This window comes from Cebus imitator, unplaced genomic scaffold (genome assembly GCF_001604975.1).
Source record: "Cebus imitator isolate Cc_AM_T3 unplaced genomic scaffold, Cebus_imitator-1.0 Scaffold952, whole genome shotgun sequence".
NCBI classification, from domain to species: Eukaryota; Metazoa; Chordata; class Mammalia; order Primates; family Cebidae; genus Cebus; species Cebus imitator.
Window position 1 is genome coordinate 82,441 of NW_016108267.1, and position 26,607 is coordinate 109,047.

The following is a 26,607-nucleotide window of genomic DNA, read 5'->3' on the forward strand; positions in this document are numbered from 1 at the left end:
TGTCCTATGAGCTTTAGGGTCACCTGAGTTGATGTGGTCAGAAGCAATCAAAATTAAACAGGAAGAAAACAGAGATGGATTTAGAAGTCCTATGAACTTAGAGGAAGGAATTCATAAATATGCTAGTTGAGATGAGACATTTTAGATACTGCACATATAGAACTAAAGTAAAAGCTAGGTAGGAAGTTGGAATATAGGGGATATCAGCGGTTGTGAGAAGTTTCAGTAGGAACAGTTGGTTCCATCTGGGCTCTAATAGAAAACAAAACCACCTCTTCAAAGAAGTATAGTAACCTTAAGGGTTTGTTTTAGAAAAGCAACCAGTGGCTAGAAAGAGAATAAAGAAAATGATTTTTGTGTTTAATTAATTTCCCTAAAATCGAGATCTTATTTGGATATAGTATATATCCCAAGTCTGTCATATGTTAAAATATTAATAATATGTTTTTAGATGAACTTGACATGGTGGAATAAGGATGATAGTACAAAGGCGGAAAAGACATTCAGGAGTGTGGACTTTGTCCTCCTTCAGCTTCTTGATATTAGGGATGGCAGTACAAACCATGCTTTGTGCTCCTCTGCTTTGTAATATAAGGATTCTCAAAAATAAAACTGTAAGTGACATGGCTCTAACACTTATGGAACAATTTTGTATCTCTTTGCTACTACATTTCAGATCATCATAAATATAAATTATCTTGACATATACTAAAGGAAAATTTCAATTTTGTTTGTGCTTCCCATTTTTTAAAGTTTCATGAGTTTAGGAGAGACTTTACCTCATCTCACGATCGGTAGAAGAATCCTTATTATAGGACCTTTAAAAAGTACTTGGTAATGTTAAGTTTTAAAATTTAATTTTACTCACAGGCATGATACACAACAAACAAACAAAAAAAATCCCAGAGCTCACAGGAGTTGCAAACTACTAAAGGTGCCATGATAAAATAACATAGAATAACATGATTTCTTCTGTATAAACCCGTAAAGGAGTTCCCTCTGTTTTGTTCATAATCTCCTTTCCGATAACTTAAGTAAAGGAAAAAAACCAGAATGATGGTTAAGTCGCCAGGAGTATTTTAAATAATACAAAAGCTTCAATATACTTCAAAAAATGTATACGCATTTTTGATAGGCAGACATTTATCAGAATATGCAGTGTAAATCTTAAAAAGACAAAATACTGTACTAGAAAGGTAACAAATTACAAGTCATACTCAAAATCTGACATTTTTCTCTAAGCCTATGAATGCTGACTTAAAGACTGTAAATTTATACTACTAGTAAATTTATACATTTTCATATTAATTATTAAAACACAAAAATTGAAAAATATTCTCTGAATTTAAAAAGGTCAGGTTCAAATGACAGCAAGCAAGATGCAATATAATTGGGCATGTCACCCACAATTCCATAGGTGACCATGTTCTAGGATGATTTTCAAAATCAGATTCTTGATACTATAATTTGCTTAGGAATATATGACCTGTTGATTAACCCTCTTCCCCATCCCCCAACTCTCACCCACTGATGTTTTATTAGAGGGCTGATCACAGCACTTTTTGTATAACCTGTAGTTATTTAAAACTAAACTGAATAAAACTGGTTTCTTTTTGAGGGTAAATAAACATGATTTCCCCTATTTTCTTGGATAGCTATATTTTAGAAAAGTTTCCAGACACGATTAACATGAATACTATGTAATATATGGATTATAGGCCTAGTGTTATTAATAAATATTCATATTGAACTATATATTTGTTAATACTTTATTTCTTGTAACTGTTTAGATGAAGATATGCCTGGGTGATACTTCCACTTCATTAACTAGGTTAGATTGGCTTCTCAGAAGCATAGTAGACATAAAAAGTCAATATTTATGTACTAAATGAAAATTAAATATTATATTCTGGTGTCTCTAGCTATACTGTAAATATTATGACCTTGGACACATGCAGTGGATCCTAAGTAACCAAAACAATCTTGAAGAAAACAAAAAAGTTGGAGGGCTCAGACTTCCAGATTTCAAAACTAAAAGCCTGTAGTAATTAAGGCAGTATGGCATTGGATAAGGAAGGATGGATGGATGGATAGATAGATAGATTGATTGATTGATCAATCAGATTGAACTAAGACTTCAGAAGTAAACTCTACCATTTGTGGTCCACTGATTTTTTTTTTTTTTTTGACAAAGGTGCCAAATAAGTTCAATGGATAAATAACACAGTCTTTTCATAAAATGGTGCTGGAACAACTGGATTTCCACACACAAAAGAAGAATTTGTATTCTTACTTCATATAATTCACCCAAAGTAACTCAAATTGAATCATAAGTGTAAGAGCAAAAACTAGAAAACTCAAGAAAATGCAGAACTAAATATTTACAATCTTAGACTAGGCAACGATTTCTTAGATACAGCATCAAAATCACAAATGAGAAAAGAGAAGATTAATTCGTTGGGCATTATCAAAATTAAAGACTTTTTGTGCTTCAAAGGACACTATTAAGAAAGTGAAAGGACAACCCAAATAAGGGGAGAAAATATTTGTAAATCATATATCTGACAAAGGACTTGTATCTAGACTATATAAAGAAACTTTACAACTCATAATCCAATTAAAAACGGTTTGTATAATGATTTCTTTTCTTTATAAAGAATATGTGGTTTATACACAATGAAATACTATTCAGTTTTTTAAAAAGAATGAAGCCATGTCTTTTGCAGCAGCATGGATGGAACTGGAGGCCATTATATTAAGTGAAACAACTCAGAAACATAAAATCAAGTACCACATATTCTCACTTACAAGTAGGAGCTAAATAATGTGTACACATGGACAAAACGTATGGCATAATAGACATTGAAGACTCAGAAGAGTTGGGGATAGAAAGAGAAAGAGTGATGAGAAATTACTTAATGGGCACAATGTACATTATTTGGGAGACAGATACATTGAAAGCCCAGACTTCAACACTACCCAGTATATCCATGTAACAAAATTGCATTTGTACTCCTTAAATGTATAGAAATAAAACAACTAAATGAATAAAATTTCAAAAAAATAAAATTAAAAAAAAAAAAAACGGTTTGTAAAAAAAAGTGACTGCAGTGCAAGAAGGCAGCAACCACAGGCTCAGGAGTAAAATTTCTAACTGTTGGAAGAACTCAAAGAAGGCCAGAAAGGAGTAGGAGATGGCACAATTAGCTGGGATTTAGATAGTAATAAGACATGACACTTAAAAGATGAACAGGGATGATAATTGGGCCTCCAAGAACAATTTATGAAAACCAAATATGCAGCCTTAAAATAAAATGTGGACCTAAATACTCAGAAGCACCCTCCTTTGTCAGATTTGTAACAAAAATCAGCATGAACGGAGTTAATAGTTCTAATGGAGTGGTGGACCCAAGAGCCCTATCAGTGCTAGCAAAATGGCAGAATACATATAATACATATAGCATCAAAGTTGTCCTGCAAGAGCTTCAGTGCCTACTGATGTCTAAACAAAATATGAAACTCCCTCAGTTGCCTGAAGGACAGTGTTACACAAACTAATCAAAAAGAAAAACCACAGGCCCTTCCCTTTTTGATTTAAGCAGTCCTCATTTTCCACGGTAGCAAATTTTCTGGATACATCTTGCAGACCTCAAAGTACTTGAAAGGAAGCTCCCATTCAAAGTAAATTTATCTTAACATCCTGTAAATAATTCTATTTTTTGCCCATTTGAAATATATAAGTTGTACTAAATGTAACCACTGTCCACATAATTGAACTTCTGGGATCAATAAAGTATATTTAAATTGATTCCTATTATAACTGGTGGGGCACATCTATTAATAACTCAACTGTGAAAAGACACATCACACAATCACCTTGCTGTTGATTGCATGGTCTGGGGTCTCTGCCTTCTCCCCTTGCAACAGCCCTCTAGCCTGGGGGGCTTGTTAAGAGTAGATGTGAAGGTTTCAGGTCGCAGCCTGTGGAACTACTGTTTGGTGTGTGGATTGCTTTGTGTACAGCCCTGGTTTAAGTCTTAAATGATGCCCACTCCAAGCCATCATCCTAACCCCTACTCCTACACTCCTGCCCTTGGCCGAAGTATAGATTGTAACCCCTTCACTACTCTCTGAGATTGGCCTTTGGTGAGGAATTCAGGGCTTTCCCCCATCTTCTCTCCCTGACCTTTATCAAGGGATGCTGCATTTTCTTTTCTTCCTTCCTCAAGTGTCTTTTCGCACCATCACCACCCATCACCTTCCATGATACTTCCTTGCTTTGGCCAGAAGCCATCAGGTAAGGTTGGAAAGAGTCTCTGACCTCCCTTGTTTAGTTTTAGAATCACATTTACTCTCTACCATCCTTGGAAATGAATATTGGGTCCTCAGCCCTGCCACCCTCTGCTGTCATCATCAGTTGATGCACTGGCTTTAGCTCAGGTTTTGATTAAGATGAAGAGAATTGTTACCAGGGTTACTCAGACCTGCCAGCTCTCAGAGCCCTTGGTTGTTAAAACTGGAGAATGACCACATGAAGACACTTGTAAGCACACACAATCTCTCTGCATTGTTTTATTTTCCTGTAATTGCTCTTGCTTTTAAAAATTGAAGTTTAAAACAGGGCTCTCATTTGGTCATCCTTATAATCCTTTGGGGTCTAGTTTGGAATCTGACAACTGGAACAAAAAGAACCTTGGATCCAGTGCATGCCTTGGTTTTGGTGCTGCTCCTGAATCTCAAGATCCTCAGCAGGAATTAAGAACTTGGGGTACACAGCAGATCCCTGAAACTGGCAGGCTTGACCTCCTGGCAAATTGCTATGTTTTTTCACTTGCTGTTTAGGACTACTAAGTGCTGAATGTGAATGTATATCAAAATAAAAGCAATTCATTGTGTACTAAAGTTTTTTGTTTTTAATTATTTACGTAAAACCATTTTTTATAGCAATCAAGTCTGAAAAGCAATTGGTGTTTCCATTAATCTTTTCCTGGGGAAAATCTCAGTTCTAAGGATTTAACATCCTGTAAGTGACGTTTAACATAACAGTATTCCATAAGCAGCCTTTTATTTTCAGACCATTGCCTAATTTTAATAGACAGTAATTTTAAAATGTATGCATTAATTAAAAAATGGGAAAAGGACCTTAATAGTCATTTCTCTGAAGAAAATATATGAATGGCCAATAAGCACATGAAGAGACACTCAACACTCTTAGTCTTCACAAAAAAAAGTAAATCAAAACCACATGATACCACGTCACACTCACTAAAGTGGCTATAATTTTTTAAAAGACAATAACAAATACTAATGTTATATTTTTATTGTAGCTAAGGGCAGGAGAAATTGAAACTCATAAATTGCTGGCGGCTATGTAAAAATGGTATAGTTTCTTTGGAAATCAGTTTGACAGTTTTTGAAAATGTTAAACATAAAGTTAACATATAACCCCACAACTTTACTCCTAAAATACTAAGATAATTGAAAACATGTTTACACAAAGCTTGCACACAAATGTTTATAGTAGCATTATTTAAATAGACAAAAGATAGAAACAACCCAAATGTCCATGAACTGGTGAATGGATAAACAAAAACTGGTTTATTGATTCATCAGTTCATGAGTCATGTTTAATGTCTTTTGGTAGCGCAGAATTTAGAGTCACTTTGCTTCACTCTTTTGCTAGTCTTGTTATTTATTTCAATGGAAACAAAATGTTCCCGTAAAGATGCCTGGAATTTTGGATATAGAAAAAGTTGTGGGACTGAAAAAAATGAGTGGAACAGAGATTTGAGTATATAGGAAATAATCTTTTAAAATATTTAAACCAAATGTTCCAAAATTAGATTATGGTGACTGCATAACCCTGTGAATATAGTAAGACCACTGATTTATGGTCTTTAAATGGATGAACTTTATGGTATGTGAATTATAGTTCAACAAAGACGTTAACAAAATTTTTTTTGTTTTGTTTTGTTTTTGTTTTGTTTTTTTGTTTTTTTTTTGAGACGGAGTTTCACTCTTGTTACCCAGGCTGGAGTGCAATGGCGCAATCTCGGCTCACCGCAACCTCCGCCTCCTGGGTTCAGGCAATTCTCCTGCCTCAGCCTCCCGAGTAGCTGGGACTACAGGCATGCGCCACCATGCCCAGCTGATTTTTTGTATTTTTAGTAGAGACGGGGTTTCACCATGTTGACCAGGATGGTCTCGATCTCTTGACCTCGTGATCCACCCGCCTCGGCCTCCCAAAGTACTGGGATTACAGGCGTGAGCCACCACGCCCGGCCAACAAAATTTTTAAATGTTACATTTTGTTTAGTAATAAGGCATTTTTCTGAGATGTAAAAACATCATAGTTATCTTAACTCTTCCCCTCAGATTTTGGTGGCAACGTTTCATATACAGTAAATATCATCAAAGCAACCCCAAATCAATGATTAGTACTACAAACAGATCCTTTGTATGAATCACTGTTTATCTGCTGTTGGGAGTGGAGTTCATTTTTAATGCCACATTGTCCTATTTGTGTCCAGTATACTTTAATTTGCTGTTGGCTGCTTCTCAAAATGACCATATTTCTACTGCCCCTCTTTAAAAAGAAGAAATATCACAAAATTATTTCTTCAACATGTTCATTTTATACATCAGAATGAAATGAGGTTACAGAGCTCCCTTAGATTAGAGCTATTTACCATATCTCCTTACTTATCAGAGTCGCAAATCTTAGCAGGAAGCCAGTTACAGAGATTGAAATGTGAACTTCTTAGTCTAGCATTTTAATGCTTTTTATGGTGAAATTTATCTAGACTTACCTATAAAGGCTTTTGCAATTTGTGGTATGCTGAGTAAGAACTAAAGAAGAATAAAAATAAAAGATGTTTTAAATGGCAACTTAAAAGTATCACCACTTGTATTACTTACAAATTTTCCTCCAGAAAAATATTTTGACTCATAGTCAATTTTTAATCTTAGGACAACTTCTTGCTATCAGAAATACTTCAAGTGTCTAAAACATCTTCTTCACCAGCCAATATCTCCCACTCCACTCTAATAAATGCAAATTCATTCAAATTAACCTGAATGCAATATAATTTGGAATCTTTCATTAAAACATATATCACACATTTTGAAGCCAAACATAAATTATTTTAAAATACCTGTTTTTTGGTGATTTAGGGTGCATATGCTTATCAGTATAACACATTTTAAAAGATTTTTTTCCTACATACTCAAAAACTCTGTTCCATTCATTTTTTCACTCCCACAACTTTTTGTCTATCCAAGAATTCAGGAATCTTTACAGAAACATCTTGTTTCCACTGAAATAAACAGCAAGCCTAAGAAAAAGAGTGAAGTGAAATGATTCTAAATTCTATGCCACCAACAGGCATTAAACATGCATGAACTTTTAAAGAGATGCCAAAACTCACTAGAAAGGAGAAAAAGTACAATGAAGGTTTCTGAGTAGCTATTAATTACTCAACTTAAGAACTTTATCTTGTAAGCAAATTTTAACATTATCCAGAGCATAGCACTTATATATGAAAGAAAAAGTTCTTTAACACCCCTTCAGAAATTACAACTGCAGTTCTTAACCCCTTATCTAAAATCTTTTTGGCTAGGTATGTTTCAGGATTCAGAACTTTTCTTAGAATGGTATGTCTGCCATATATTATGCAACACTTCCAGCAAGCTGTACTGTAATCAAACACAGTATTTCTGTAAAAAACTTATGAATATTTATATCAACTGAACATTCAGTTACACATAGCCTCAGTTCTGTTCAGGTCAAACTTTACTGCTAAAGGATTTAGAAACGACAGACAAACGAATGGGGCCTGTCATGACATGTTATTTTGAAATCTAAATCTTTATGTTTGATAACCAGTTAAGAGTCAGTGTAAACATTTAGTCTGTCCTTCCACAAAAAAATACAACAGTGTATTTAAAATAAAAAATGAAACTCAGTATATCTTATTTCAGAAGGTAAAAGGAAAATTAATCTCTGAAACTAAGTTAATCACATTATGATCTTCTATAACTTGTCTAGCTCCACTCTGGTTAAAGATTCCATTTCTTGGCACGACAGTAAAAGACATCGGATCAGCCCCAAGCCTGCAGGATAAGCATCCCTGGGGTATTCAAATACTTTGGGTAGCAATGAAAACAACAGAAGGGCAAGGAGACCTGAGATGACTTAGGGAGCTGCAGCATACCTGAGTTGGGCAAACAGCTTCAGAAGATGAAAGAGCCCAAGCAGGGATCTGTGTGATTACTGTTCTTTTGCCAAGACGCGGGGTGGACAATTAGATTCCTCTACAAAGCACTGGTGTGTTTGGTGCTGCAAAAAGCGGCTCTTTGGAAATGGGGAGGAGCGGGTGGTAAGCCAGAGCTGGGGCGAGAAGAAGTAGGGTGAAAATGGGTCTCAGCCATCTGTTCCTGCATCTATCCCAGAGGGCTGGGTACCCTCGTGGCGGAGCGCGGCCTACCCAGAGCGCCTTCTATATCCTGGGTCAGTCGCCAAGCTCCCCCAGCTTCACGCAGGAATCTGCAGCCTGGCAGAATTAGGACCACTCTTTCAAAACTGGCTAGCCTTTCCCAGGCCCGCACGCGGGAATAGAGTCGCCGCCCAGGACGCGCCCTAGAGGCCGGGATCAGCCCACTACAGCGCAGGCCCGGCCAGCCCCGGGCCTCAGGCACGGGGCGGGACTCTTGCGGCTTTCCGTCCAATCCCGTTCCCCGGCACAGTGCGGGGCGGGACTTCGCGTCCAATCCTGTTCCCCGGTGACTGAGGGGCGGGACCCTCGCAGCTTTCCGTCCAATTCCTGCTCCTTTGAGGCCGAGGGGAAGCCAGCCGGCGCTGCTGTGGGCTGCGACTGCGGCAGAGGCGGCGATGCACGAGCGGTGAGGAAAGGCAGGCCCGCTGAAGCAACACTCCCTCTCTCCCCCAATCCTTCAGATCGGGAGCGGGGGAAAGTTAAGTCTTGCAGAACAGAGTTAAGTTGTGCCGACAGAGTTAAGTCGTGCATAACCGCAAAGGTGCCTGGATTTGGCGGGGTGTAGTTTAATCAAACATCTTGCCTGCAGGGGTCTGAGGGGTACCCCCAAGGTTGGGCGGCTGGGCTGCTCCGTCGTGGTTCTTGGATTTCTCTCACTTGGTGACCTCTCAAGTGCAGAGCTGCCTTTGGGTTGGTGGGAGGAGCCTCGACCTCTCATTGCCCTCTGCTCCTGCTTCCACCCCTTGCCACTCTGACAAAACTGTTACCCGGCCACTGAAAAGGTACCCTTTGCCCTTTGAACCCATCCAATCGGAAGGTTTACTTGTATGAAATCTAATTAATTGTATGGTCATTTACTCTTGCTCTCTAGCAGGTGGACTATTTGCGTGTGTTTGCCGCGATTCACAAAAAGTTTGTTTTGGGGACTCCCAGCTCCTAGATTGCAATCCACCTTCTTTCACTAGCTTGTTCATTTCTTTTTCCCTCTGAAATATTTGTTAAGCTTGTTTCTTTCTTCCCACAGTCACCAACTTAATTCAGTTGCCTGTGATCTCAAAACAATTGTTGCAGCAGGCTCCTGGCAGTCTTAAGCAGTTCATCTTCTTGGTGTACTGGTATGTGACAATTCCTTCACTTATTGTTCGTGGTTCTTTTCCACTTTCGTGAGTTCACATCTAATTGCCCCCAAAAAGTCCATTCTAATTAAATCTAGCATCATCATTTTCTTAGTGCTATTGGAACTATATTGTTTAATCTTTGTGGTTGAAAATTCAAGACAACTCTTCAAGAAATAATCCAATAATTTATATTTTTAATGTGTACCTGTTGGTGAGTTAAGTACTATAGTAGGTATGAAACTAGTACTCTTGGTTGCAGTTTTCTAGAGTCTATTAAATGGCACAGGGGTAAACAGAATAGCTTATCTTCTCTGTATGCGTGTACTAGTATTCTATTGCTGCCTTAACAAATTACCACAAATGCAGCTATTAAAACAACACAAATGTATTATCTCATATCTTCTGTAGATGTGAAGTTTGGGTGGGCTTAGCTGACTACTTGGCTTAGAATTTCACAAAGCTGAAGTCAAGATTTATGTAGATTTGGGTTCTTTTCTGCAGGCTGTGGGGGAGAATCTATTTCCAGGCTCATTTAGGTTGTTAGCAGAATTCACATTGTTATCTCTTTATCCTTACTGTCTGTCAGCCTAGCCTCTTTCAGTTCTTTAAGGCCATCTGCATCTTCAAAGAAACCATGAATCCTTCTCAAGCTTTAAAGCGGTCTAACTTGTCTGCTCTGCTCTTATGGACTCAAGTAGTTCCACCTGGATAACATCCCTATTTTAAGTCAGTTCTGTGGAGGATATCACAATCACAGGAGTAATGATCTCACCATATTTGCAGGTTCTGGGGATTAGCAGAGGTGGAATCTTAGGGGCCATTCACAGAAATTCTGCTTACCACAATATGGTGATTTCAGGCAGGATTATTTTTATAATGTGCTTTTATAGGCATTAAAAAATTCTGACTTTATTGAATTATATGATTAGCCACTCTAAGATAAGGAAATTCACTTAAAGTTAGTTGCCTTAGGGGCACATGGCTAGAAAGTGGCAGGGTCTGTACTTGCATCCAGATCTGCATTTCCATTTGGTCCAAATCCATGTTTATGGATGGTCAAAATGGTGTGCAGCCAAAGTCAATAGTTAGAAAGAAGCTGAAGAACTTTGAGTTGATTACTATTTCTCATTTTTAAATTATCTCTCTATATTAGTGGTGCAGGCTTAAGCTCTTCTGCCTACAAAAGAAAGCCCAAAATACGATGGTATGAATAAAATAGAAGGGTTTTTTTTCCCATACATCTAGAGGTAGGAGTCCAGGACTAGTAGGAAGATTCTAACATCCTCCATACATGACTTCCATAAGTGGGCCCACTGTACTGTTTAGTTCGACACTACCTAGCAGGAGTGAAAAGGAGGGAAAGTTCAGGGAGAACACATGCATTCCTTTTCGGGAGCATGACCTGGAAGTGACACACACAAAGGTCATCACAAGGCCACACAGCTCCAAGAGAAGTTAGGAAAGATGTAACTGGGTGACTATATGTACAGCTAAAACTCAGGATTCTGTTAAAGCAGAGAAAAAAGGTATTGGCTGAAAACAGTCTCTGCTGTGTCCATGTTTTTGATAGTGTTCAATTCTGTAACATCTATGAGTGGATTATTATGTTTAGCATTGCTATCAGTTTTAAAAAGTCACTTTTGAAAGAATAGGAAATTCTAATTCGATATTAACATTCTTTGATTTCTCAGTTGCTATTTTAATATATAATTACATATTTAATATATTACAATATTTAATGTTATAATTTAATATATGATAATTTAAAAGGCTTTGAGAAATCTCATTTTTTATTTAGCATTAGTACACCTTATTCACATTTTGGGTTAGATTTCTTTGAACAACATGTGTTATATGTTCAAGATTGCTTTAGAACACATGAGACCATTCTGATTAGGCTGCATACCACCTGTACAATTAAATTAAAGCAGCTTATCATATGATTTATGTATTCTATAATGTTGGACAACACTTACACACCTCTTTGTAGCTTTGCTTTCCAAAGTTTTCTATATCAATGCATAATCCTTTTCTACACATCAAATACTATTTACCCACTAAGACTTAAAGCAGGTTCCCTCACCTTCTATCATGTTGTTTTGTATAGGGGAAAGACTGTTGTCTTAACAGATATGGTTTTGAGTCCTGCATTTGTCTTTAGGTAAGTTACTATATTTCTGAGTTTTGGTATATTCATATGTAAAATGGCAAAGAATGCCACCTTTCAGAGATAACATAAAAATGAGGGAGCTAACACATGTATTCTGTAATACAAACTGAAGTACTTGGCAAATGCTAGGTGTTCAATAAATAGTAACTAATTATACCAGTCCCACTGATCCCTCTTTTACTTCTAGCACTTTGAGTCTACAGACTCTTTTTAAGTTGGTTTTCTCTATCTGACAGGTTTATAAATTTTACAAGAACTGGCACCAAGTCCTAGATATGCTGTGGTCCCTAAATACTGAATTAGTGAATTGTGGATTGTACCTCGGATATATAAGAGCATCTATGAGATTGAAGTTGTGAGGGATGTCTCTCTTTTCTTTAGTTTTCCTATTGTGATTTTATCATGGAAAATCAATTGACTAAATCAAATGAAGAACGAACATTTCAGTACCAGGATTCTCTTCCATCACTGCCTGTTCCTTCACTTGAAGAATCATTAAAAAAATACCTTGAATCAGGTATGTTAATAATCTTTTAGTATATATTAATATTGTTAGCAACTTAGAAAACTGTGATACTCTTACCAGAGAAGTGGTCTTGATATAGACTGTAAGAGTTCTTGGATCTCTTGCAGGAAGGAATTCAAGGTGAGTTGTAGATTGCAGAGAGAAGAGACAGTTTATTGAAAGCTTCTCCATTATAGAGTAGGACATCCGCAGAAAGCAAGCAGACTGTCTTTAAGATTTTCTTACATGGGGGTCTTATCTATGTAGAGTAAACTAAGCTGTGTCTATGTAACGGTTAGCAGACAGCATGACAAAATTTATTATTTTATTAACTTAAAACAATCGTTGACATTTTAGTGCATGAATACATCAAGAATAATGTTAATTATCTTGAAAACATATATTGTTATGGGTATTGGGACATCTGGACTTTCCGCTGTTGTAGGAGTGTGTCTTTGTAGGTATCTTTAGGATGTTTCTTCAACTATAAATATCTTATGACTGGGTAATGACTGGCAATGTGCCTTGCTAGTCTCAAGATGGAGCTGAATTTAAAATGGTGTTACTCTGGCTCTCCTGGGCTCCTGCTTCCATAACATTTCCCCCTCTACTTATGAGAACCCTTAATCTTAAGAGGAGATACAGAGTGAAGGTTGTTCTTCTGTAACTCCTTCCTGGTAGCAGTGGATGTTGATTGTTAGGACATGGTCCTCTCATAATAGTGTGCAGTGAGCCTCTTCAGGGAATCAGGGAGCTCCTTGCTTGCATGATGTCCCAATCATTTCAAGAAAGTTAATATAGTAGGTTAGTAAATAGATAGGTCAAACATCCACTAAGCTATTTTATCTTGCAGACCTGTACAATAAGCACAGCAGAAATAAAAATTACAATAACTAATAATAGTGAATATTATAATACCAAGCATACTGAAAAGAAATGTTTTCCAAGTGCTGGAGGGTTCATGAAACTATGCTGTTATGGAATTTTATGACAGGGAATCCATTGCCAAAATTCAAGCTGCCAGAGAACTCATGTCCTGTGATATATAATGGGAGTAGTCAGGAATATAATATAATACTGTTTTGTTCAAGGCATAATCTCCTCCCTTGGCTGCAGTTAAAATGTATAAGGCCATATGGTTTTGTAAGGCCACTGGTCTTATTTGGGAAGTTTCTATCCCGGAAGGATAGATGTCACCAAGGAGACAGGAGGGTGATAGCCTGATGAGTGTCACTGAAAGCTGCACCAGTATGTTTCGCTAGGGCTTTTACCTGTAATTCAGTGTCTGTAACTGCTGCTTGAGGAGAGAATATGGCCATAGGATAAAACCACCAAGAAGCCTGTTTTGTCTTCATCTATGATGGGCCTTGACTGTTTTTCAGTTGGTGAGGAAGGAATCTAGATGTACAATAATGATATGTCCTGGAAGGTAGGGATGACCCCCTAGGACATTGTCCAGTCCAGTTGTAAGATAAGTATAGCCAACTATGAGACCCATGTGCCCATAACCTTCCCCAAGGAGAAGGATGGGCACCCAATTTAGAGATTTATTTTGCCATCCTGTCCACATTTGATTAGTTAAGACCAGGGTCTGATTGCATTGATGAGTAGCAACCACCTCATGTTGTAGATTTCAGCTTAGAGGTGGCTGCTGTCATGTCTCTCAAGGCATAAGAGTACTTTACCTTTCACCTGAATTTGGGTAGCCATTAATTAACTAAGCCCGTCAAAAGTGGGGATGTTATTTAGTTGTCTACAGAACAATTGAAAAAGGGGTTTTTTTTGTTTGTTTGTTTCAGTGGAGGAAGGGAAGAAGTAGTAGCTGGTGTCTTTTTGATACATTAGAAAAGGAAAGTATTTACCTCTTATAAACCATTCATTGAAGTGGCTTAAATTAGCCGATTTGATATGCCAAGGTAACCCTGAGGTTGATGAAAGAGGTAATTTACTGCATACCCAACAATTTTTCTGGTTTGGAAGGGAGGCCACAGTTTGTGCCCATTCCGTAAATAAATTAGCTCCAATATTATAATAGTTCAACTTTAATATTAAAACCAGTAATTTCATTTTGAGAGTAGTACTTATCTACTGGATGGCTTCTTTTTTTGAAGAGAAGCCACAGGATTCTCTATTGGCTCACAAGAGTATGCTGGAATAGTGGTCACCACGTTGAATGCCTGTGGGACTTTGAGAGGTCAAATTTTGGATGAATCTACTCAAGTTTAACTCCACTAGAAGTGCTTAGAAGCACTTGATAGTGCCCTTTCCACTTTGGAGAAAGTTGGTCTGTAGGAGGTCCTTCTTTCTAAGTTTTTAATATGACTAAGTCTCCTGGTTGAACAGCAGAGTTATAAATATTTATGGAGGTGGTTCTGACACATGAATATTGAACAAACATGCATGTAACATATGACTGTTTACCCTGGAGTAGAGACTTAACCCTTGCCTTACATGATCTTAGAGTCTATTTATAATTTGGTATTTTACTACCATAAAGAGTCTGTTTTGTCAGACTTATGATTTTTATTTTAACATTAAACTAGTTATGCCAGAATTCCAAGAAGAGGAAAGATATAGCAAAGTGTGTCCAGTCTCCCTGCTTCCCTTCATGGCCGGAACTAGTTTTTCGGTTTTTTGGATGCCCTTTGGCCAAGAAGGAGGTCCATTTTGCTTAAACCCAGGAGGCAGAGGTTACAGTGAGCCAAGATTGCACCATGGGGCTTAGGATTTTTTAAAATTTATTTATGTTAGGTTATAGTCCCCACCTTTTTTGTCAAGCTATGCCATCAATGGCCAAGCTCTTATTTTATTCCATATTGATGTCAGGGTGGTGTTCTACCTGCCCTAGGTCTATCATGTCCCTTGGTGGGACCTCTATGGCCAAGCGACTTGAGCAAAAGACTTACGGGCAATTAAACATTTTAGGCCAGGTGGGAATGGAGGTGGGCAGGCACTCATTAACCTTAAAACTCCTTTTAAGCAACATAAGAGCCAAAAACCAAATGGCAGGGTTACAAAATTTACTTATTTATAAATTCTATACATTGAACTTTTAAATCTTGACTTGTAGCAATTAGCTATATAAAATACAAGCATTTTGTTCAGGTTTAGAGGCAGTGTGCCTGACCTTGATTTGAGATCTGAATTGATTTTATTCCCCAAAACAAGACCTTTCAATCTCATGTAATAGTCACTGGGTCTAGAAGGAATGAATCGTTTCAAATTCTGGAGAAAAGACAAAACATAAGGAATTAATGTTTTAAACAGAAATATTGTAAGCCCTGCCTAGTTTTGAGAATGACAGGAAAGGAAACCCACAGGTAGCCAAATACTTAAATTATTTAGTATCAAGGCATAGAAAAATTATATTCAGTTATGAGCAAAATTATTAAATGAATTTTAATGTTTTGAATATAGGCCTGTCCTTATATCTCTATCTGTAGGTCTCATGAAAGTAGTTTACTTTGATTGTCCAGGTCTAAAGACAAGGCTTTGATTAGCTTCAGTTTGCTGTAAGATACTAGCAGGAATCAGTGCCTTCTTTAGATGAGCTCTATGTGCCCAGGAGTCAAAGCCCTGTAACTTAAAGGCACAAGGATTAGTTAGTAGCACTTGATAGGCACCCTTTTAAGGAATTAGAGGGAGTCCTTTAACTGATTTTCTTTCTTTTCCTTTTGTTGTTTTTTTGTTTTCTTTAAACACAGTCTCATTCTGTCACCCAGGCTGGAGTGCAGTGGTGCAGTCTCGGCTTATTGCAATCTCTGCCTCTAGGTTTAAGCAATTCTCACAACTCAGCATCCTGAGAGCTGGGATTACAGTCATGTGCCACCATGTCCAGCTAATTTTTTGTAGTTTTAGTAGAGATGGAGTTTTACCAAGTTGGCCAGGCTAGTCTCAAACTCCTAACCGCAAGTGAGCCACCTGTCTCCACTCTCCAAAGTGCAGGGATTACAGGTATGAGCCATTGCGCCTGGCCCTTTAGCTGATTTTTTTTTCTAGTATATGTAATTATCAGGCTGGAGGTGGTATGTATTGGGCCATTTTTACATTGATGTAAAGAAATACCTGTGGCTGGTTAATTAATTTTCAAAATAGAGATTTAATTGGCTCAGGAAGCATACAGGAAGCATAGTGCTGGCATTTGCTTCTGGAAAGTCCTCAGGAACCTTAAAATCATGGTGGAAGATAAAGAAGAAACAGGCACTTCACATAGTGAAAACAGAAGCAAGAAAGAGAGAGTAACAGGGAGGAGGAAGTGTCACATACTTTTAAACAACCAGATCTGGTGTGAAATCAGAATGAGGGCTCACTTGTCACCAAGGAGACAGCCCAAGCCATTCATGCTCCCATGATCCAAACACCTCCCACTAGGCCCCACCTCCAACACTGGGCATTACATCTCAACATGAAATTTGGAGGGGACATCTAAAGTATATTATGGTGATAATGAAGTCCATGGTATGACTGAAAGCTTTAAAAAGATTCTATAGCCTTGTAGTGATTTTTATAGCTTTAATAAATCCCAGCAATAAGACTAAGTCAGAGACTTAATATAGGATTTTGAGGATGTTTATTAAACGTGTTAAAAGGCTAAAAACATTTGATCAAAACAGAAGCACAGGTCATTGTAAAATAATAGTTACTCATTTACCCAAAGTGATAATGAAATACTTTAGAAGCAATATAGAAAATTATATAATGTAAAAACCTTAACCTTTTGAAATCTTGGTTGTTTTAGCAACAAAATAACCTAATAGAGATAGCATATGAATTATAAAATTTTGTTTCTTAAGACAGTTACCAAAAGTCAAAAAAAGCTTTCTGCAGTGTGACTACTACTCCTTATGAGAAGCTCATTTAGATAACCTGGACATCAAACCTGATGAAAAAAGTGCTTGAATTTAATTGGACCCAGGAAGCATATGTTCAAGGTTATGAGTATTACAGAGGATTACCTCACTCATAAGAACAACATGAGTTTTTTTATAACATTGAAAGCTTAGACATATTTTAAAAAGCCAAAAGTACAGAATCAAGTATTACTAAAGGTAAACATTGCTTTTCTAGACCTTCAAGATAAAATATTTTAGCATTAGGTCATAATAACAGTAAAATTAGAACTGGAGAAAAGAAAAGCTGATGAGAAGGCTGAAGGAAAGAATTATCCCAGACCTCAAAAAAGCAAAACGCAGTGAGACAGTAAAAGTTGAACTTCTGGGATATGATTCTGAGACTTTTTAAAAGAAATGGGTTATAAAAGTAAAAGTAAAATTTCTTACAATTTTATTAAGAGCAGATTAATACCTTAAGAAAGTCTTGTCTTAACATTGGGGACCAAAATTTACCTTATTTGTAAATGATTTTCTTTTTATTGTAACCAATTTAATCACATAAAAAATTCTTTTCATTAATTCCCCTTCACAAATCTTATGACTTACACAAACCATCTATGTCATGCTTGAACGTTCTGACTTGTTCTAAACTTCTCTCTTTCCTAAATAGTCATTTTACTTTAGGAAATAAATTTACTATACAAGATTCTTTTTCATACAAAATTATTCTCTTTTCTTATAACCTTCCTTACCAAAAATACATCATTATTATTTTGTTTTGAGACAGGGTCTTGCTGTCTTGGCTAGGCTAGAGTGCAGTGGCAAATTCATAGCTCATTGCAGCCTTGACTTCCTAAGCTCAAGTGATTCTCCCACCTCAGCCTCCTGAGTAGCTGGGATTGTAGATGTGCACCACCATGCCTGGCTAATTTTTATATTTTTTGTAGAGATGGAGTTTTGCTATGTTGTACAGACTAGTCTTGAACTCCTGACCTCAAGTGATCCACCGACCTTGGCCTCCCAAAGTGCTGGAATTACAGTCATGAGCCATTGGGCCTGACCAAAAATAGATTTTTATATTCACAACTTTCTTCACATCTCCTTCTCCCTACTTGTTCCTTTTTACCTCCTTTCATAGGTAAATTTTAAATAAGCTCTAAATTATATAAAATTATTATTATTTTTCAACTGGGAGAATGTTCACTTCCCTCAATTGAGAGATGTTGAATTAAATAACCCAAAGAATGAAACTCATCTTTTGGAAAAAAATGATACGTGTAATCTTCAGGGCATGTAAGCGCAGGGCGACATGTGTCACTAGTGAGGCACAGACAGCAAATATGCAGCTGATTAAGAAGAAATCGATGCTGGCAAATATAGCTCTGAGACTCAAACAGGTTATCCAACTTTGGGTGGGGCGTCTAGCCCCCAGTCTGGGTGGGGCCTTCTAACCTCAAGTCCCTGGGTAATATAAAGAAACATGGGTATTCCTGTGTCTCCTGGGGCTTAGAAGGCTATGTTACAATGTATGTTGCAAAAAAGAAAAGGGACAACAAAGGGAAGGGAAGAGACAACAAAAGAGCACTCACCTATCCATGAATCCCAAAACTTAGGAAGCAAGAAACCTAGAACAGTTTGTCAGATTTTAGCATTGTTAGCATTTTATAGATAAAACCATTCTACAATTTTATTTTATTTTTGTAAGATGAGGTCTTACTTTGTCATCCAGGCTGGAGTGCAATGGCACAGTCATGGCTGACTGCAGCATTGACCTGCCCAGCTCAGGTGATCCTCCAACCTCAGCCTCTTAAGTAGCTGGGACTGCAGATGGGTGCCACCATGCCCTGCTAATTTTTGTATCTTTTTTAGAGATGGGCTTTTGCCATGCTTCCCAGGCTGCCAAAGTTTTAGAAACATGTTATCCCACATTATAAACATTTCTTAATTGGAAATAACCCAGACAGCCAGTGAGTCATGCCAGGAAAGCCTTGGACCAAAATTTTGGGTAAAGAAATCCTCATGGAAGTTTTTTTTTGTTTTTTGTTTTTTTAAGCCTTTTCACATTTTATTTTTCAGTTTCAAATGAGTTTCTAACATGTGCATTTCTTTGACATTTCTGGTTGAACTGCACAAGAAAAACAAAATCTCCCAGTTATCTAAATAGCAAGTTTTATTTCAATACCAGTAGTCTAATAATAACAGACTCAAATCAGGCAGAAAAGAAAAAAGAAAAATAAAGAGCTTTAGAAGACTCTATTTAATTTCACAGTTGCAGGGCAAAAGTAACCACCAGAATACTAACAGGCTGAAACTTCAGACAAGAGAATGGGAATCCAGGTTTCCACAGGGGCCAAGTAGATCAAGGTTTCTGCCTATTTTAACATGGGGTGTAAAAGCATCTAAGTCCTGCAGTGGTTAAGATACAGCAAGAACAGGCTGGGTGCAGTGGCTCATGTCTGTCATCCCACTTTGGGAGGCCAAGGCGGGCAGATCATCTGAGGTCAGGAGTTCGAGACCAGGCTGGCCAACATGGTGAAACACCATCTCTACTAAAAATACAAAAATTAGCTGGGCATGGTGGTGGGCACCTGTAATCCTAGCTACTTGGGAGGCTGAGGCAGGAGAATCGCCTGAACCTGGGAGGCAGAGGTTGCTGTGAGCCAAGATTGTGCCATTGCACTCAAGCCTGGGCAACAAAGTGAGACTCTGTCTCAAATATAAATATATATATATATATATAGTAAGAACAAATCTTGCAAGTCCTCAGGTTTCTCCCATGCTGTCTCGTGACATGACAAAGAAAGCAAGCTAAAAAAGTGATAGTCAGAAGGCAATTGTGGAAAGTGAATGTAGTAAACCTCTTTACTGGCCACTGTAAGGCTGCAGTAAAGCAAAGGCAACAAGCTGGGAAATGATGAGAACTATAGCTTTCCCATATCCAGCAAAGGGGACAAAGTGGATTAGTCCAAAGCATACACTGGCATACATCTTGTAAGGCTACTTTAATTTTTATTATGCCCCAGAGACTCTCACCTCAATGGGCTGGGACTCTAACCCAAATACTGTACCCTAGGGACTCTAACCCCATTGGGCTAGAAATACTATTCTTGATAGGATGCCAAGACAGACCCCACTTATCAGAGGTGGCCAATTATTGCTGTGCAGGCTGAATTTCTTCAGCATTGAATCTCATCCTAATGTCCCTTTGTAGCCACTAGATGATGTTACAAGATAAGGGGTCTTGATCTAGACCCTAAGAGAGGGTCGTTGGATCTCATGCAGGAAGGCATTCAAGGTGAGTTGCAGAGTGCAGTGAGAAGAGACAGCTTATTGAAAGCTACTTCATTGTGGAGTAGGGCATACTCAGAGGGCAAAAGGAATGCACCGTCCTTATTTTAAGTTTTTCTTATATAGAGCCCTTATCTAAGTAAAGACTAAACTAAGCTATGCCTACGTGAGGGTGAGCAGATACCATGACAAAATTTATTATTCTATTGATTTAAATAAAACTATCTTTGACGTTTTAGTGTGTGAATACATCTAAGCATAACTGCAATTATCTTGAAAACATATATTGTTATGAGTATTGGGACACCTGGACTTCATGCCGTTTACGAGTATGTTCTTGTATGTATCTTTAGGCCGTTTCCTCAGCTGTAAATATCTTCTGACTGTGGGTCATAGCCAGCAAGGAATTATGCTTTGTTAGTTTCCAGATGGAGCTGAACTTAAAATGGCATTACTCTGGCTCGCCTAAGCTCTTGCTTCCTTAACAACACTGTTAGAAGTTGAAGGTTTAATTGTTTTTTCATTTAGGCTTGTAATAATTAAAGTTCAGGTGTCTCTTGAACAATGCAGGGCTGGGAGTGCTGACCCACATGTATTAGAAAATCTGAGTACAACTTTTGGCTCTGCAAATTCTGAACTGCTAATAGCCTGCTATTGACCAGAAGCCTTACCAATAACATAAACAGTTGATTAATACATGTTTTTATGTTATAGGTATTATTTTCTATATTATTTTAAAGAAAATGTTATTAGAAAAATGATAAGAGAAAAATATATTTACTATCCATTAAGTGGAAGTGGATCATCGTAAAACTCTTCATCCTCATGGTTTTCATGTTGAGTAGGTGGAGGAAGAGGAGGGACTGGTCTTGCTGTCTCAGAGGTGGTAGAGGAGGTAGAAGTAGGGACAGGAGAGGCAGGCATACTCATTATCAACTTTTATTTGGTTTCAATGGACCTGTGCAGTTCAAACTTGTATTGTTCAAGAGTCAACTATGTCCTTAAAATATCCAATGCTTTTTTTTTCTTTTTTTATGTTAATTTTTCCATAGTTTGAAAAGCGAGATAGTGAGAATAGGCTTATGAGGAAAAATATAGTCCTTTGCCCCATCTCCCTGGCTCCCTCCCCACTTGCAAATCCTCTCTCTCAAGCAAGGATTTCCAAATCTTTTGTTTCTTTTCAGCCACTTTATTGTTGTAAACTCTTAATTTACTGTTCAGCTGTGACACTTAATACAGTATTGTGTTTTACATATCTGAGTCTTAAGATTTGCATAAGTTAGTAACAATAGAGGTGAGCTGGTAGTACTTTGTCTAAATACCTTAATAAATATTCTTTCTTTCTAGTGAAACCATTTGCAAATGAAGAAGAATATAAGAAAACTGAAGAAATAGTTCACAAATTTCAAAGTGGGATTGGAAAAAAGTTGCACCAGAAATTGCTTGAAAGGGCAAAAGGAAAAAGAAATTGGGTATTTGTTGTTATAATTGAAAAACTGATGAAGGTTAAAGAATAATAAATAAAAATATACATAGTTTTCATTTTTAAATTATTGCTCTAAAATTTTTACAGTTATTATTGTCATTTTTATAATCTAAAAGAATGAATGAATCACTTAACTTCGGGAGTTTTCACTGGGTGGATTTGAGAACTTAAAATGCAGATTTCCTGGGATAAGTGATGTCTGAAATGGGACCCAGGGGCCTAGAGATTCTTATTTTAACAATCACTTCATGTGGTTTGGCTAAAGGTGATCTGTAGACAATGCTTAAGAAAAACATTTTGTCCAGGTGACTAGCTTGAAAAAGCCAAAACAGTAAAATAGACATGTCACATAGGTGACATAGAAATATTTTAATAGTACACGGAAGAAAAGGAGTCATTAAAAAATCAGAGCGGAGAATGATTGTGTATACTGTATATTTCAGTTAGATAAATGAGGAAGAAGTTAGTATAATAATTATTGAAGGTCTCAATAATTTTCCACAAAGATTCTTTAACTTCTTCAGCTCAACCATTTCCCTACTTCGTTATTATGAATCAGAGGATGAGTTTTTATAGTTAAAAAGCATTGCCTTACATTATATTATTGACAGGTACAATAATGATTGTACCTATCATTTAGTTTTAGAAATAAAAAGCAAGCTGATTTTTTTCATACCTGTGATGGAATAATAAAATTTCACACTTTGGGATTCCTTTGTTCTCACTTTTGAGCCTTATTTTAATTAAAGTGAGGCAAAGGTAAAGAAGTGGTTGTTTCATCTGTATCCTTTTTGTTTATGTCTCTTTCTGAGTTACTAATTATAGTTTATAACATCACTTTCTTCAAAAAAGACTGCAGGTAATTTGATAAGATGTGCTTACTTACACATGGAATTCAGTTGCATATTGTGAAAGAGGCACACATAGAAAACCGTGTCTGTGAAAAATCGAAATTACTTTAAAGCCTACTGAAAATTTTTTATATTTCCTTTCTTTTATTTATTTATTTTTTGGAGACAGGGTCTCGCTCTGTTGCCTAGGCTGAAGTGCAGTGGTGCAATCTCAGCTTACTGCAACCTCTGCCTCCTGGGTTCAAGCAATTCTGCCTCAGCCTTCCATGTGGCTGGCATTACAGGCATGCACCACCATGCTCAGCTGATTTTTGTATTTTTTTGTAGAGATGAGGTTTTGCCATGTTGGCCAGGCTCGTCTCAAATTCCTGGCCTCAAGTGATCTACCCACCTCCGCCTCCCAAAGTGCTGGGACTACAGGCGTGACCCACTATGCCCAGCCAGTTTTTATATTTCCGATTTAGTATTTCAGTTTTTGTTTGGAAAAGGAAAATTGTAAATGTCTTAATAACTCTTATCATTAGGTGAGAACTTATTGATTATCTGTTATGTCCCAAGTACTCTGAAGAAATGCCTAAGTACTTTGTTGCATACTTGTGACTTCAATACATGTCTGAGGGTACCTTTTGGTGCTTTCTCGTTACTTGTTTTTGATAGTGCAGTTAAACCAAATAATACCTAATATCCTATAGCTCCCCCCAAAAAAGGAAATTATCACAATAACATTTCTCCATATCTATGATGGTTTAAAACAAGAATCATGTTTTTATTTATTTAATTCATTTTTTGAGACAAGGTCTTTCTGTCACCTAGGCTGGAGTACAGTGGTATAATCAGATCACTCCAGCCTTGAACTCCTGGAGCCTCAGGTGATCCTCCTGCCTCAGACTCTTGAGTAGCTAGGACTATACGCATACCCAGCTAAATTTAGTTTTTTTTTTTTTCCAGTAGAGACAGGGTCTCTCTATGTTGCCCAGGCTGGCCTCAAGGTCCTGGCCTGAAGCGTTTCTCCCACTTGGCCTCCCAGAGTGCTGGGATTATAGGTGTGAGTCAGCTTGCCCAGCCAGAAGACATGTTTTTAAATGTTGAAAAATTTAACAAACGTACCTTGCCTTTTAAAATTGCCAGTAGTTACACATTCATGTATTATGAAGAACATTAAGCTGATGTTCTCAATTTCTTTTAGCTGGAAGAGTGGTGGCTGAATGTTGCCTATCTGGATGTTCGTATACCATCACAACTGAATGTCAACTTTGCGGGTCCTGCACCTCATTTTGAACACTACTGGCCTCCAAAGGAAGGCACTCAATTAGAAAGAGGAAGTATAATTCTTTGGCATAATTTGAACTACTGGCAACTATTAAGAAAGTAAGGACTTGTGTGAATTTAGTAACAGGCTTACCTGAAGTCTCAGGTGGCAAAATGTTGAGAAGCTTAATTTTCTTATTTGGGGATGAATACTTCAGTTGTGGCTGCTTTTTAAATTTTATAATGACTTCTTGATCAAAATACTTCTTTTTAAATAGAGAAAAACTGCCTGTTCACAAAGTTGGAAATACTCCTCTAGATATGAATCAATTCCGAATGCTGTTTTCTACCTGCAAGGTTCCAGGAATTACAAGAGACTCAATTATGAATTATTTTAGTACTGGTAAGTAAAAATGCAGGTATTTTTTTAGTAAAGGTGTTGGAATTTGGGTAGTCTACTATGACATGATGGAACATACACTTTTGAAGAATATTACTGTTGGGGCTTTGACAAAGGTTTTCTGTGAGCCTTATATTTGAATCATTCTGATTAGTTTAGATGTATTTCATAGGAATGGATTTTCTAAAGGTGTCTTACATGGTTCAATACAAACTTGATGCTTATGTTCCATCATTTGAAAGTTTAAACTTTAGTTGAATAGTAGAATCAGAGTATTAAGGAAATCCTGAAACATGTGATCTGGATGATTCTCTTTCTCTTTCTACCCTCATTTTTTGTTTCCTGAATTGTCTTTTTGAGTGTTTGCTTACATGTACTCATCGTGCCACAGTCTCCCCGTGAGTCTGCTTTTCCCCCCACCTCATATGAGGTGAAAGCCTGGAATCACTCTTCCTTTTTTTTTTTTTTTTTTAAGACAGGGTCTTTCTCTGCTGCCCAGGTTGCGATCTCAGCTCACTGCAATCTCCACCTCCTGGGCACACAAGTGGTCTGCTTGCCTCAGCCTCCCAAGTGGCTGGGACTTCAGGCAGACCTCCACACCTGGCTAATTGGTATATTTTTTGTAAAGATGGAGTTTCACCATGTTGCCCAGGCTGGTCTCAAACTCCTGGGCTCAAACAATCTATCTGCCTCAGCCTCCAGAAGTGCTGAGATAACAGGCATGAGCCCAATGCCTGGCTTGGAGTCACTCTTCTTAGAAACACATGAGTTCAGATTGACTCATCAATTTTTTTTTTCCAACTGTCAGTTTAATGGCAGTTTCTGCTTAGTGTCCTAGCTTATCTTGAAATGGAAAATTCTGCTGTGGTAACTGCTTTTTTCACAGTTTATACTTTCTGAAGAGTGTAATTATGAATGGATTTTTTTCTTACATAAAATTTTATTTAAAAGTACAATATTTATAGCCAGTCATGCTCATAGTATTAGGAGTATGAGCTTACTTTCATATAGAACTCAACTCTTCTTTGTAAACTTCTTTACATGCTTGAGATATTTAATGTCCTCAAGCCCACATATATTTACCTTGATGTTACCAGTGAAATAATTAAAAGATTAGGGAAACTGAGTTATTCATGGTCTAATGTTTAATGTGCAAATATGAATGGAAAAGATGATCAAGAGAAAATTAAGGAGAGCAATAGCAAAGAGAGAAAATATGCATATAAGAACTTAATATTATTAATACCTGGCTTTGAATTGTCTTTATCACTTAGTAGGTATATCCTTAGATAAAGTAACTCTTTTGAGTTATAGTTTGTAAAATGGGGTTTCATTAATAATGCATCTCTTGATATGGTGGTTTAAGCTGACATGGTTATTACATTTTGGGGCTTACATGTGAAGACATACAGACAAAGGGATAAAGTGTGAGGTAGACATGAAACAAATCAGAATTCATGGCAGATAATATACAGACAGTTCAAATAAGGTGAGTAACTGTATGGCTGTTTTATGTTAGGTAGTCAGGGAAGGCCATTCCAAGGATCTGAATGATAAGGTGGACCCAGAGAGTTTTTTGGCTTTCTTTTGTTTAGTTGACTTTCGTTGCTGCTGTTATTTTTTGTGTGTATTGAGGGCAGAATGCTCTGGGCAGAAATAAAGTTGGCAGGTTAAAAAGGCAGTATGAATGGAACAGGGTACACAGGAAGGAGATGGGCAGATTGGAAAGGTGACTAGAGGGTAGATCATATAGTACTTTATAAACCAAGTTAAAGTGTTTGGCTTACATTTGAAATGTGAATGGAAACTTAGTGAGTTCTGAGGAAAAGAGTGATGACCAGATTTATGCTTTAAAAAGACCATTCTGCCTACTATTTGAAGAATAGACTTTTAGGAGAGAGATAAGTTTACAAGCAGGGAGGTCAATTAGAAAGTTGTTCCTGTAGTCCAAGTGAGTCAGGATAATGACTTGTACTAGGGTGGTGGCATTGGAGTGGTGAGAAATTATACTCTGGATATATTCTGGATTTTGGGTTAGCAGGAATATTCATATATTGGTTGTAAGATGTAAGAGAAAAATGGAATCAGATGACTTCAACATATTTGGTTTGAGCAGCTAACAGGGTAGATGACTGTGTAGATAGATTCATGAGGTGGGAAATAGTGGGAGGAGATGATTTGAGGAGAAGCAAGTGGTCTTTAAACTGTGTTGAA

General features: G+C 37.3%; 2 protein-coding genes and 1 long non-coding RNA gene across 3 annotated transcripts in view; 2 read left to right on the forward strand and 1 right to left on the reverse strand.

Moving 5' to 3' along the window:
• Positions 1-8,720, reverse strand: part of LOC108298402 — a 29,219-nt gene extending 20,499 nt beyond the window's left edge. The window contains exon 1 of the long non-coding RNA XR_001822567.2: positions 8,214-8,720. This is a non-coding gene — a long non-coding RNA (uncharacterized LOC108298402). The remainder of the gene's footprint in view (positions 1-8,213) is intronic.
• On the forward strand, positions 1,323-3,858 carry LOC108298401 (ubiquitin-conjugating enzyme E2 variant 1-like). The gene has a single exon (XM_037735772.1). It carries the CDS (start codon positions 3,256-3,258, stop codon positions 3,556-3,558), a length of 303 nt encoding a protein of 100 aa, XP_037591700.1. The 5' UTR covers positions 1,323-3,255; the 3' UTR covers positions 3,559-3,858.
• A 75-nt stretch (positions 8,721-8,795) lies between the features above and the next one.
• CROT (carnitine O-octanoyltransferase) overlaps positions 8,796-26,607 on the forward strand; it is a 34,879-nt gene continuing 17,067 nt past the window's right edge. The window contains exons 1-6 of the mRNA XM_017521087.2: positions 8,796-8,901; positions 9,520-9,610; positions 12,165-12,300; positions 21,756-21,880; positions 23,932-24,113; positions 24,272-24,396. Of these exons, the coding sequence (XP_017376576.1) occupies positions 12,186-12,300; positions 21,756-21,880; positions 23,932-24,113; positions 24,272-24,396 (547 nt within the window). The 5' untranslated portion in view covers positions 8,796-8,901; positions 9,520-9,610; positions 12,165-12,185. The remainder of the gene's footprint in view (positions 8,902-9,519; positions 9,611-12,164; positions 12,301-21,755; positions 21,881-23,931; positions 24,114-24,271; positions 24,397-26,607) is intronic.

Coding starts and splice junctions, on each gene's coding strand:
- LOC108298401 (XM_037735772.1), top strand. CDS start 3,256: ATGATAATTGGGCCTCCAAGAACAATTTATGAAAACCAAATATGCAGC.